Raw genomic sequence first — 13215 nt, forward strand, 5'->3', positions numbered from 1 at the left:
TTTATAGTAAAAATTAAATTTTGGAGTGCGTAATATAAAATAGGGTGGATAAACTCTTGATATACTCAAGATCAAGAAGACATATTTAGCTAATATATGGTAAATCATGATTTATAAAATTTTAAATTTAAAAAATTTATCTTTTTATAATTTTAAAGTATATTTTTTAGGTTTTCCTGCTTTTTCTTTGCCTTAGTCTTATTTTATAAATATTTTCTGGGCATCTCTGATCCAAAGCATCGAACTTGAAAGTGTGAGGGATTCTGGGATTCGGGCGTCAACAGGATGCAATTGCAGCTGTTGACAGTTTGTACCGCCTTTTCCGCCCCGTGCTAATCGTTGGACTTTCCATTTTCTTTTTCTCCCTCCTTATTGCAGTAGCAAATCCCACAGGCATCACACTCTACCCAGTGGCGGAGCTCGTCGCCATTCCTTTGGAAACTGGGCCCAAAATCAACACAACAACTCATCGGGCTCATCAACGGGAGCCATGGGATTGGGATCTCCGGACGAGGTGCCCAGCATGATGGCACCCCGTCCGCCCCTGGTATCCCCTAACAAATTCCGTGGCAATTCGCACCGGCGAAGAGGTGAGTTCACTTGACACTTTCTAGCTTAGTATGCAATCTCTGTGTGCTGCGAATTCCTATGCTAATTGGGGGTCAGTAAATAGAAAATAGAAGAAAAACAAATGGAAAATGCCAGGGCAATAAATAAATAAGGAGTGTTTACTTGAAGATGGAGTTTTATCGGTAGAATATAGATTAACAGATTCGTAAAGAGACATAAACCAATGGTTTATGGTTTAAACCATGGTTATTATCCCTTAAAATGTTCGAAGAACCTTTTGATCTAAATTTATTATAACTTTTATATATTATTTAAATTCGAAACTAAATCCCCAAGCTCTCGTGTTCCTAATTCCTTATTTTATTGAATTTTCCCGTGTCGAATATACCCCCAGAAACTTATTTAATTCACCCTTCAAGTTGTGCCTCAGCCATGACAGAGACAAAGTGTTTGGCAAATTGCATTCCCTGCCCTCGTTTTCGCGTTCGCATTTTTGCACTTTGGCGGCTGTCAGGGGGGGTTTCCCTGCCTGTCTTGGTATAACAACCTTTACCTCGAAGCTTTTAGCATCACGTTTGCATATTAAGCGCCACTGCAATGCTCCTCTGACAGGCGCCACGGATCCGTACCGAGGCACACTCCCTTTGTCCCTCGTTTGAGCCAAGTTAACAGCATTGCAATGTTTACGCAAGTGATAATTGTAATCGCATTTTGTCGCCACAGCGTCGCCAATCTTTGTTTTGTTGGCGTAATGAGGCGATCGTATATATATATGCTATATAGTAGTTTTGTATACCTGATCGCTGGCAACGCGCCTTCCTGGCTGACTGACATTTTGCGACTGGCCTGACATTGACAGTCCTCCATCACGCGTGATGGATGCCCCCAAAGCGGGTAGCTGCATGCCAGATGCCTACACAAATATCGCCTCGGGCACTATATAAAGCTTACACTAAGGAAAATATTTACTAGAAATTCTTAATAAATTGGGGAAAAAATAAATAATTTTAAATAATTTACAAATCATAACATTAGGAATTCATAAAGCTTCTTTTAATTCACTTAGCACTTTTTGAGTTATTTATTTTGTTTTATTTTTTCCTGTGTATCTATACACCTCCCAGCTAAAGTCACAGGTTTATGGTTTATGATTCGCTCAGGACTTCTTTGCACGATCATTGGGTATTCATCAAAACGTTTTCAAGGTTTCGCTTTCATGACATTGAGATATGATGGACAATATGGAGTTGATTTAAAACACTTTCAGTTGAGGGATAAACCCAAGATGATTTTCAGGCTTAAGAGCTCAAAAGGAAGTACTCAAAAGAGGGCTTTCAATGTGGGAGGTATAAAAACACTTGAGGAAAAGCCACTCAACTACTTAGCTATATTTTTTTATTGGGTAAAAATTAATAGGATTTTAGGTAATATTTTATTAGAAAATTTAACTTGTTACCTAGTTTTCTTATTCCTTTTTTCTTCTATATTAACTGTGGGTGTTTCCTTTTATAGCACTCATTCCCACACGTTATTGCTAGCCTTTAAAGCACAGAACCCCCAAGGAACTTAATTTTATTGTTATTACCATTAAGTATTATGATAACTGTTAGATACTTCCTTATCTAGTGTCTTTTCCTAGATATTTACCCCTACCATATTCGTCCCACTTTTCGCACTCATCGAGGCAGTTTGCAATCCATTCTAATTTCTCGCCTTATGCAGGAAACCAGGCAATTCCCCACAATCAGCAATTAACCCACAACGCCCACAGGCTACGGCTACTCTCCACTCGGTTTTTAACACCTTAAATTTATGGAAGCCACAAAGTTTGCCATATTGGCTGTGTGGCAAGTGTCGTTCCAGTGCATTTTCTCAATATTTCAAATAGAAAGAAGGGCGCAAGGAGTTATGTACATTTCCGCTTTTCGAAAAACAACAATAGACGATGGCCATTGCAGTTTGTTATTATGTTTGCTGGCCACATGGCGGATGGGCAATATGGGGTGAAGTCCATCGGGTGAAGTCAATAAACGAATGACAGGCATAAATTGAAGAACTGCACAGCGTTTTTGGCCCGGGGGAACGGAACTTGTGCATAATTGATGGGCGGACTCCAACCTTTTGGTTTGCCTCGCTTTTTCAGCCTTCTTTCAGCTTCGTGGCCAACGAAACGTGTTAATGGCACGGAAGCGAGGAAGAAGGCAAAAAACAAGAAGGGGAACTTGCTGGCCAACTGCATATGGCGCGTGCCAGTCAAGCGATTGGCCAAATTTGGCCCTCCCACAAATTGGTATTCAGAAATTGGCTAGCAGCAAACTGTGAATACATCAAAGCCAATCGAACCTGTGTTTACTTTGGCCGGGGGCTTCCTCTCTTTGATTTGGCCTGTAAAAAATGAAGACTCCGAAGGCAGCAATATGCCATTTATCAATTTTACACAGTTTTAATTGCTGCTCGATGGCTTTCAGCGGAATGTAGCAGGTGATTTGGGGTCAAATCGAGTACAGAACTTGCACTTGTTTACCCAGAAAATAAGAGAATAAGAAGAAAAGAGTTTTCCCCCCAGTCGCGGGCTGGCTTCTGTTTTCAATTCTCCGGAACATCTGGAGAGTGTGCCGACGCCGCCACATCTGCCATATTTTCCATCATTTCCAACTTACATCTCCACTCGGGGGTTCAACACACTTCTAGCCTCCGTCTGCGCATATCAAGCAGAACCGAACTGAAGAGAAAAAAAGGAAAAAACTTCGAGGGAGACCCGAAAAAATCCTATCGAGAAACTCAACTCAAGTGTCTTCCTTGCCCCAACACCTGTTGCATTCATAAATACTAAGCACAGTGCAGCAGGGAGTAGAGCCGGCTTAATTAACATAATTTTTGGTAGGATAATAACAATGTCTTCTCTACCAAAAAAAAATTATAATACTTGAATTTTGCTCACGTTTTTGATTTTCTGGAGGTTTTCTTTTTTTTACTTTTTATTTGGTTGATTTTTGTCCGTGACTATAAGCCTGGGATAATGTGTATAATGTAAAGAAATAATTATGCTGGATCCTGGGAAGATAACAAAATGAAGTCTAAAAGACATAATACAATTTTAACTTTAGAAGAACTATAAAAGTTTAAATGGTCAAGGGTTGAATTGAATTATTATTATATATATTTCTTAAAATAAATTAAAAAAATGCATTGTATATAATTTATTCCATTATTCCCCTTAAAAGATTTATCTACCATTAACCTGCCAGACTTTAATCTCAGCTCGCCATCTTTCTGCTTAGCTTTTTGCAATTTACAAAAATATTTCTCGCCGCATTAAATTTAATGATTATTTCATATTTTATTGCTGTTATTGCGGCTGTCCCTTGTCTGGAGTTTTTGTTTCTGCTGCTGCCATTTAAATGGCAGTAAATAAAAAAATAATTTTTATTTGTTTACAAGCTTCGGCCTGGCTCCTAACTGTTAGGGAACCCCTTATCGAGGGTGGATGGGAGAGTTGTTAAAGACAATTGGAGATCTGTTGATCGCTTAAAATGCCATAACTCCGTTTATAGTCGTCCGCGGGAGGCAAAGCCGGGGGAAGAGAGCTCATTTAAAATGGACAATGCGTTGATTAAACGTCACGGGCACGTACAAAAACAAAACGTTGACTTTTATTATTTTATAATCTCACAGTGCACCTAAAGAGACAGAGAGAAAGAGAGAAATAGTGAGAGAGAGAGAGCCAACTAATTGATATTCTTGGCACTCGATAAAAAATCGGTGGAAGCCAAGTTAAGAGCCGAGCTTTTGCCAGTCGAAGTTGAAGGACTGTGGCTACTTGACGCTCCAAGCGTTGCGCATGCGCAGTGTACAAAACACAAACTTAGAACGTCATTAAAATATAGAAACTACTAAAAACAAAGAAAAAATCTATTGACAATGATCTAAATTTCTGGTGCTGTGTTTCAAAATTAATAACAACATGTTGCTGAAAGTGGAAGACATTGAAATGGAGACGTTCTGCTGCGGTGAGTAGCAGTTTATCTCTTGGATACTTTTTGAAACAAAAAAGAAACAGTGAAAATCAATTACGATAACCAAGCAGGAAAATCCAAAAAAGAAAACTCTAGAAGTGCGGAATCTTCAAAGTGACAGCACTTAAAATGCAGACAATGAACTGAATAAAAAAAAGAGATTGAACAAAGGGAAAGGGTTCCTCAAGTGGGGGTGTAGCATAAAAAACCCTCTAAATGGTAATTGAAGGATATTTTGTGAGATTTCCTTGTACGTGACTGGCTGTACCAATTCATTTCAAAAGGATAAAGGAATTAGCTTTTCCAATATGCAATTTTCCCCTTCTTATTAAAGGAGGTTTTATAAGCAATTTCCGTATACGTATTTTGCTTTTATATTTCAATTTCCTCTATATATTTTTTGATAAACCCAACTCAGACAGCAGCACGTGTTGGAAAAAATATGAGGGACACGGCTTCAAAAATAGAGCACAGATTGAGTTTCCGCTTAAAACCGTCTAGACTCTGTTCCCTGCTCCCCTATTCTTTTTTTTCTAATTAAAACACACACAAAAAACCAGGGAAGGAAAATCCCCAAGCCAGACACAAAAAGCAGAAAATTAAGGGGGAAAAAAACCAAGGGGCAGCTTCCCCAAAAAGAAAAACACAGATGTATGAAGAGTTTAAAGCATCAAGGGGGGGATAGCGCGTGCCCTTCTAGGCTTCAAAAAATACTCATATTACTGGATGTACTCGTGCTCGTATTGGTGCTCGTACCGCTCTTCCTTGGCTGTGCTGTGCATTTTAAAAATAGCAAATAAGCAAACAGCAATTATAAACCGAATTGAAAAGGGCTGTGCGTGATGTTAATGCTGAGCAACAGTCGCGGATCGCTACCAAAGGGGCGGCGTATGTTGCGGGAGAAGTACTGCGGGGAAGGTAAGGGGCAGCAGGTGCCGCTCCACAACATAAATACCATACAAACACACACATATGCATGTCCGCCCCAGACAATAATAACAATAACAACAGACTTTTGCAGAAAGTAACGTACAATTTGCAGTTGGCGCTGCAAAAACAACGCGCAGGCGCACATGCAAAAAAACAACAAACACTTGAAAAAAAAAATAAAGTAAATATTTCTGGTACTAATAAGATTTTTTTTTAAGAATTTACTTAATATATAGAAAAAAATATATATTTTATAAGTCTGTAGGGTTTTTTTTTTTAAATAATATTTTCTTGTAAGTAAATATTACTAGCTTAGTGCCAAGTTTTATGTGGTGAAGTTACTTTAATCTAGTTTTCCCCACTAAGTAAGTTAAAAGTTTTAATACTTTCTCTCAGTGCAGCTCGCGCTAACAGCGACTGCGCTGCAACGCCGGCAGCGACTGCAACAGCGACGTTGACAGCGCGCCTGCGACAGCGACACACGCACCGGAAATCCCTCATAGAAGCCTGCCCATGTGTGCGTGCGAGCGCTGCGCAGTTGACGCTTGCAGCATAAATTGCATGCAGCAGGAAACAACAAAAACAACACATATGGAGGCGCTTGCCCTCTCGCTTCCACTCGCTGTCCACTGGCCATTCGCCCCACTCCTCCTCCGTCCGCCCTTCCTCGCTCTCACTCCCGCGCTCTTGTTTATTAAACGGAAACGAAAAATTTGACTTGATTATTGTCAAGTTATCATCGTCGTTGTATTTTCCTCGCTTTTTTCGCTTGATTTTTGTATGTTTGCCATAAAAAAAAAAAATAACGAAGAAGAAGTGTTTTACGGCACACTAGCGAACAAAATGCGGGCCCTGGGGATTTTTATATAATCATTGGGATTGATTTACTCGAGTGTTTTTACTCACGCCTATTAACCTTGATGGGTTTTGTGGCTTAATTGGGAAAATTTTTATATTTTTTGATAGTTTTTTTATGGTTTTTTGTTTTAGAAATGCAAAGACGAAGTAAAAATTATTAAAAAGATTTTTTATGTTATAAAAAATAAGAAAAATCATAGTTAAAATTATTTAAATGATCTTAACTGAGAGTACTAAGCCAAATAATAATTTTAAATGTTTTAAATAATTAGCGTAAATTCAAAATACTAAATTTAATACAAAATATTAACATTTTTGTACATTTAATAATAGATAAACCCCTTTATCTCTTTTTCTTCGCCTTAAAAATCGTTTAAAAAAATTCCTAAAAACCCTTAAAATCCCCTCCATTTCCCCCATCACTTTCCCTAAAAGACTTTCCCCATAGAAACATTTCCTGGACTCCTCCTCACTGCAAAGAGTTTAAACCAGAAGCAACGATGTGTGCATTGTTTTAAATTGGCCAACAAAATATTTATGACTATATTAGGAGCCGCCTTTTGTGATGCGTGAAATGTTGGGGCTGAAATTTATGGCGACATTTATTGGCACACAGAATGCATAGATCAGTGGAATCACTGCCAGAATGACATAAATACCACTAGAGAGAGTGGGAGAGGGAGGCTCCCCTCCCCCGGAAAATGCAACGAATAAATTAGAAACGTAAAAAATAACACAAACACACACCTCCGAGAGCCATTGGAGATGTGTGTTTGATGGAGTGTTTGACAAAGTTGTCGCTTTTCCAACTGGGGCGGACATTAATCAACTTTCATAGAGTCGGGGCGGGGGTGGGATCTTGGGTATTGGAATTTCCCCCCTTTATTTAGACCACAAATGCCGAGTTTAACACAAATTTTAATATTTTCGTTGAGAAATTACAGTTTCGGGTTGATCTTGACGGATGAGCAAAGACATTTGACACCTGCTGCACAATTACTCAATGCCCCAATACCACGAATTCTCAGCAGAAGCTATATATGCTATATATACTATATATTTATAGATGGGTAAAAAAGAAAACTAAAAGAGTTGTGTCTTTATAGGGGAACATGTGTGCGGAGGAATAACAAAACATTAATGTCAAAACCGTCAAAAATAACATCAGAGAGGAGCGGTTGGTAGGAGGAGGAGGCAGCAACTCCTTCTGCTGCTGGGACCTCCTTAGTTGTTTACAATTCAGTAAAAACTGCATTAAAATGCATTATGCATTATTCTGAACTTGGCTTATGTCAAGGCAAGACGGGCCACCGTCTAAGAATCCAACTAAATGCATTTTATGCATACTTCTTTGCATTTTATGAACTTCCTTCGGTTTATTTCACTTGTTTGCTGCATTTGATTGCATTTATCCTACTCTCCCTTCTCAAAATCTATATATTCTAGAGGGATGGAGGGATATACTAAATGCCTTGGCTTTATTTTCCATGACGCGGCACGCGGCGTGAAAATGCTGAAAACACTCCCACTCTTCGACTCCCATTCCCCCAGCCATCTTTAGTATTTGTTTTCCTTATGTTTATGGCTTGGAAAACGGTTCGATGCCTAATTTTTTTTGTTCTTGTAGTCGGCGGAGTTGTGTAGTTTTTCGCTATTTAGGGCTGAAAGTGAAATTTCAAAACGTTGTTTATGTTTGCTTTTAGCGGGAAATTCCACCAAGGGAAAAAATGCATAGAGTTCTCGATGCAACACATTTTATGATGTGTTTTTAAATGTTTTCATTATTAGAACGTTTCAATGAGAATATAAATTTCTTCATTTACTGGGTCATCGGGGCTGTACTTTATGGAGTGGTGTTCTTGGAAAGTCGGATAATGGTGTGGAAAGATATTCGGGGAGCTAAGTTCAAGGGGTCTCTCAAGACTATAGCTAAATAATGTATCTTTTTATAAGCAGGGCTCTCCATACCTGCTTCATTTCCACTATATCTTTAGTGCAAATGTGTCACAATTTAAATGCCATTGTTTGAGCACATCTTTCAATTAGCCAAGGAGCTGCCCAGGGCTGTCATTATTCCGAACATGACCTCTCACGAACTCAAAACGCAAAAACCCAGAATGCAGGCGTATTCACAGCCAGAAAACCAAATCAAATGCAATGTCATTTATAATCGTTGGGACTGACCATCCCCATTACCAGTACCAGTACCATTTCCATACCCATCTAGCATAGTTTTCCCCCTGGTGTCCAGCTTGTGTCAGAGATTCTCACACATTCTCACACAGAGATTCACAGAGAGAGAAAGAGAGACAATGAGAACAGCAATTTCCATTTAACGAACCTGGGGGCCTCTGACGAGGGGCGTGGAAACTAGAACTAAAACAATTTAAATCATTTATGATTTATGCCTTGTGCAAACTAAATCTAAATTAATACAAATCTCTGCTAAAGTTCTCTCTGGGGAACTCAAGAATTTGGGTTACTCCAGAGTTTAGTGTGAGAAAGGATTTATCACAGATTTTGTTCAACTCAATTTGGAATGGAATTCTTGCTGCAATCTCATAAGGAAGTCGACAATTAACCAAACCTCAAATTAAAAGATATATATGCGCATAATTAAGTTACAGTTGACATAATTAAATGATAATTGTTGGGCACACACGCACATTCTGCACAACATACAAAGACATATATGTATATATACTGACTTGTTTGTTGTTGATTTTTTTTTGGGGGGAAAGAGGGTTAATTTGTGTGTCGTCCGGTACGTCCCGTCCCGAGCCCTGCCTTAGCTCATGACTGCCTCAGTCCATTTAATCCCGCATTTATATTTTTCTGTTCGCCTTTCGTTGATTTATGTCTCTTGCTAAAATACAAACAAAAAATATACAAAAAATACAAAAAGTGTCACCATCAGCGGTTGGCATTTATTCAAATTGTCTCTTTTCCCCCAAAAATAAAAAAAAGATGAAATAAAAGAAAATGTGTAGCCATTTCAATATCCCCTCTGCATTTTACCCACTCCACACATTGTCATAAAAATCAAGCGACCATAAGCTAAATTCACTTATAAGAACATTTTTGATGAATTATTTGGGAATATTTATACATGGGGGCTCTTGTTTTATGAGCATCTACTGGGAAATTGGGAGATTGGACTTCTTGGAAGGGCAGGAAAGTCACAAAAAAGCTTCACCATTCTTCTGCAAACTTCTAACGTTTTTAAAAGTTAAATATCTCCTAAGAATATGCAGTCAAAATTATAATATTTCACAGAGAAAGTAATTTATCTTTAAACAAAATTTTAAAATTTATTTTAATAATTTAGAAACCAAGAACTAGATCTCCTTGAAAAATCCTTAAATCCTATTAAAACCCACCATTATCTCACTAAATGAATATCAAAGAAAATCTTTAATAAAATCCCCAAAAATCCTCTGCATTTTGTGACAACTTAATCTCCTCTCAAACCCCTTTAACTATTTTTTAACTGATTCAAACCAGATTAGATGCCAGCGAGAGCTGCCCCAGTCGTCTCTCTTAAAATCGTTAGTTTTAATCAATTAATTAAGTCGTAATCCTAGGCAGCTGCGGATTTGCGGTGGGTCGGATTGTGGACTCGGTTCAGTTCCATTCGAAATGTGGATGCTGCGACGACAATTAGCGCAATGTTCGAGTCTGTTCGCGGCGCTTAACAATTAAAACATTGTGTGTTTGTTTTTGTTTTCGGAATTTCATACAAGAAAAATACGCAAAACGAAATTGTAATCGAAAATGCGACTCTTTAGCTGCGTTTCGGGCAGAAGGAATGGCGGGCAGGAGGAGGACTATGTGGACATGGAAATGAGTGAGTTCCCTTGGAGATGCAGAGATACGAGGTCCATTAAATTGTGATCGATCACAGCCGAAAAGCGGCAAAAAAAAGCACAAAGATATTCCACCGAACAAAGGAAGGCATTTTGTCTTTCGCCGAAGGAGTATTTAACAATTACCAGATGTTCCCGCACTCAGCCAGCTAAAATGTGTATGCAATTTAATGTCAAACTGCGCTTTTTCCCCCTTTCTTGGTGCCTTACTTGATTTCGCTGTGCAAATTTTCAACAGCCGCGATGTCGCTGTCGCAAAACTGTCGTCTGCCATGTAATTGAGAAATAAATTTCAATGCAGCCGCAACGGCAGCCTACTCCCAGCCTCTGTCACAAAATCAAAGTTTGCAAAACTGAAGCGAAACAAAAGCCATTAAGGCAAAAGTCGGTCGAAGAGAGAGGCCGAATGTGAAGGATCAGAAAAGTTACCGCCAAATATAGAGAGTGCACTTGCAGAAAATGTAGAAATATTTATGGGTTTGAAGTTTGAAGCTAAAAAAACAATTGGTTTAAAGATGAGTTAAAGGGAATTCGTCACATTTTCATTAAAAAAAATAAACAAATATTTCAAGAGTCATAAAAAACTATATATATTTAAAAAAAGAAATTTTAAAATATTTATTAAACTCCAAACATTTTATTAAAATTTTTCTTTGCTTTATTTGGCTTGATTTTATTATTTAACTAGATTTTTTAAGTTCAGAAGAATTGCTTCCTAATTAATAAATACATTTTTTTTAAAACCATCAATTAACCCTTTTTTTCTCAGTGTTAACAAACAGGACAAACTTTTATTCGGTCACAGTAATTAATCACAGAAAAGGAGGGTCAAAGCAAAGCTTTCGGAAACTACCCAGAGTTCCACTTAATTATGTCGTCAAGGGTTCTGTTTTCGAATGCATCAAATTAAATTTGACAATATTTTTTTGCATACAAAAAAAGGCAGAAGTGGAACAAAGCGAGAGCTTCCCCCTATAACATTTATGTTTATATATTATAAAGTAGGCACCGAGCAGAAGTTGAGTTCCTTATAGCTGCTGCTGCCTTATAATGAGGAAAAGACAGAGAAACGCAAAGCGTAACAGGCGACAGGAAGAAGAGAGCGAAAATAAGGAAGGCCCAAGATAGAAAGACACTGAGAAAAAATATATAAAAAAGAAAGAAATAATTTAAATACAAAATATTTATTTATTTTTGAATAAATGAGGTTTACTTTAAGAGGAAATGTTTTATTTACATAAATTTATTGTGTTAATGTATTCCTTTTGATATCACATTTTACTTTATTGTAATATATGGTACTAAATTTTTTAATTTAAATTTAAAAACAATTTACATTCAAGATTAAATGTTCTAAAATCAATTTCAAAGTGGGAATTACTTCATTTCAACTTTATTTTATCCCACTTTTCTTGGTTTCATTTCAAAAGTTTATTATTTAAGAATTTATTTAAGAAGTAAACAATCTTAAATCATTTTCCAAGTGTACTTCTGCTGACATCGCCGCCATTTGTGGGTGTCAAGAAGTTCAGATTCTGGCAAATGCAACAGTGGATTTCGGTTTGGCCAGGAGATAGCATCGCTTCGTCTCCACTTCCCAACGCATCTTCTTCTGCCGTTTGTATCTGCATCTGTCAGTGCGAGTATCTGTGTATCTGTGTGTTTTTGCTCCCGAGTGAGATTTATTTAAATGCTCAAAACGTGACTGAATTTATGAGGCAACCTGAGGCGGCTGCCGATGAAAATGGGAACTGATTAGTCCAACCTAATTTATTTGGCTAAAATCGGGAAAATGTCCACTGTTCTAACAATAAGTTTGAAAATTTATGCTGTTTTATTTGGTTTCAATCTTGAAATCTTTTGTTTTCGTTTCACTAAAATCCAAATCCAACTATGAATCTTCCGGACAGTCGCCAAGTGAGTGTCACTGCGGAATGTGGGCGAGTGTGGAAAGTGCAAGAGATTCCTGGCATTATCTTTAAATTCCTAAATTGTTGAGCAAAGCCCTAGAAAAAGTTTTTGGAAAGTCTTACAACACCATTATACAAATATTACATTTTGGGATTAAACATAGTGGAGTGAGTGTGAAATGTGTGGAAATATTAAAGAAATGCCTTGAAGTGTCAAGGAGTTTTCATAAAATAACATTTATATGGTGAAGATTTTCAGTTTTCAAATATATAAAAGTTAAAAAAATTGTAATCATTCATCAATCTCTTAGCAAAAGGTTACAAAATATAAAGGAAGAATCTCACCAGCCAAAATATTTTTTCTTCAAAAATAAACCTTTTCAACTTCTCCCACACTTTCAGTGAGGTAAAAATCAATTTATCAATTAGATCATTTTTCTCAGACCTTACTTTAAAGAAAGATAAGAATGCATTCCTTTCTGATTCAGGTGACACAAGTCCTTGATTGCAATTATCGCACATTTGCGGCGCTTAAAGATCCCTAAAAAAAGTCAAATTCCCCGCAGAAAAGTCAAACAAAAGTAGAAACTATTTGAAGAGGCCACAAATCACGCAGGTCAAATCCTAAGTAAACACATTATTTATCGCAGACACACACTTAATACGGAACACTGAAATACTGAAATACTTTATATGTGTATATATAGGACTTGGAAGGAGAGATTACACACGGGGGTCGCCTTGGGCCAGTGCCTGGCAGGCTTATCAGCAACTCCTCCAAAGTCTTCGGAGTTTTTGTGGCATTTTTTCTGATTCGTTGCTCGATTTGTTTCTTGTTTCATTTTGCAGACAACTGCGGCAACGTGAACAACGCTAGTGGAGCGAGTGCATCCGGGTGTATGGGTTTGGGTTACAACATGGACGACATTCTGATCATCACAGCCAAGCACAGCGAGCGGGCATATCTGCGAGCCACCTTCCTGAAGAACCACTTCGACAAGATCACCAAGCAGCGCGGACGGAAGCCATTCAAGTGAGTATATAACTATATTTTTAGTGACTAAA

At 37.8% G+C, this 13215-nt stretch overlaps 1 protein-coding gene across 4 annotated transcripts in view; it reads left to right on the forward strand.

The window, feature by feature from the left end:
• stumps (DBB domain-containing protein stumps) overlaps positions 1-13215 on the forward strand; it is a 33666-nt gene that overhangs the window by 16481 nt on the left and 3970 nt on the right. For 2 of the 4 annotated variants that reach the window (XM_017171272.3, XM_017171271.3), the window contains 2 exons: positions 379-590; positions 13000-13183. In XM_017171272.3, the coding sequence (XP_017026761.1) occupies positions 379-590; positions 13000-13183 (396 nt within the window). Of the gene's footprint in view, positions 1-378; positions 591-4388; positions 4581-12999; positions 13184-13215 lie in introns of those variants that run through there. The other 2 variants (XM_070287068.1, XM_017171273.2) reach the window with 2 other exon arrangements.

The sequence above is a fragment of the Drosophila kikkawai genome, chromosome 3R (genome assembly GCF_030179895.1).
Source record: "Drosophila kikkawai strain 14028-0561.14 chromosome 3R, DkikHiC1v2, whole genome shotgun sequence".
Lineage (NCBI taxonomy): Eukaryota > Metazoa > Arthropoda > Insecta > Diptera > Drosophilidae > Drosophila > Drosophila kikkawai.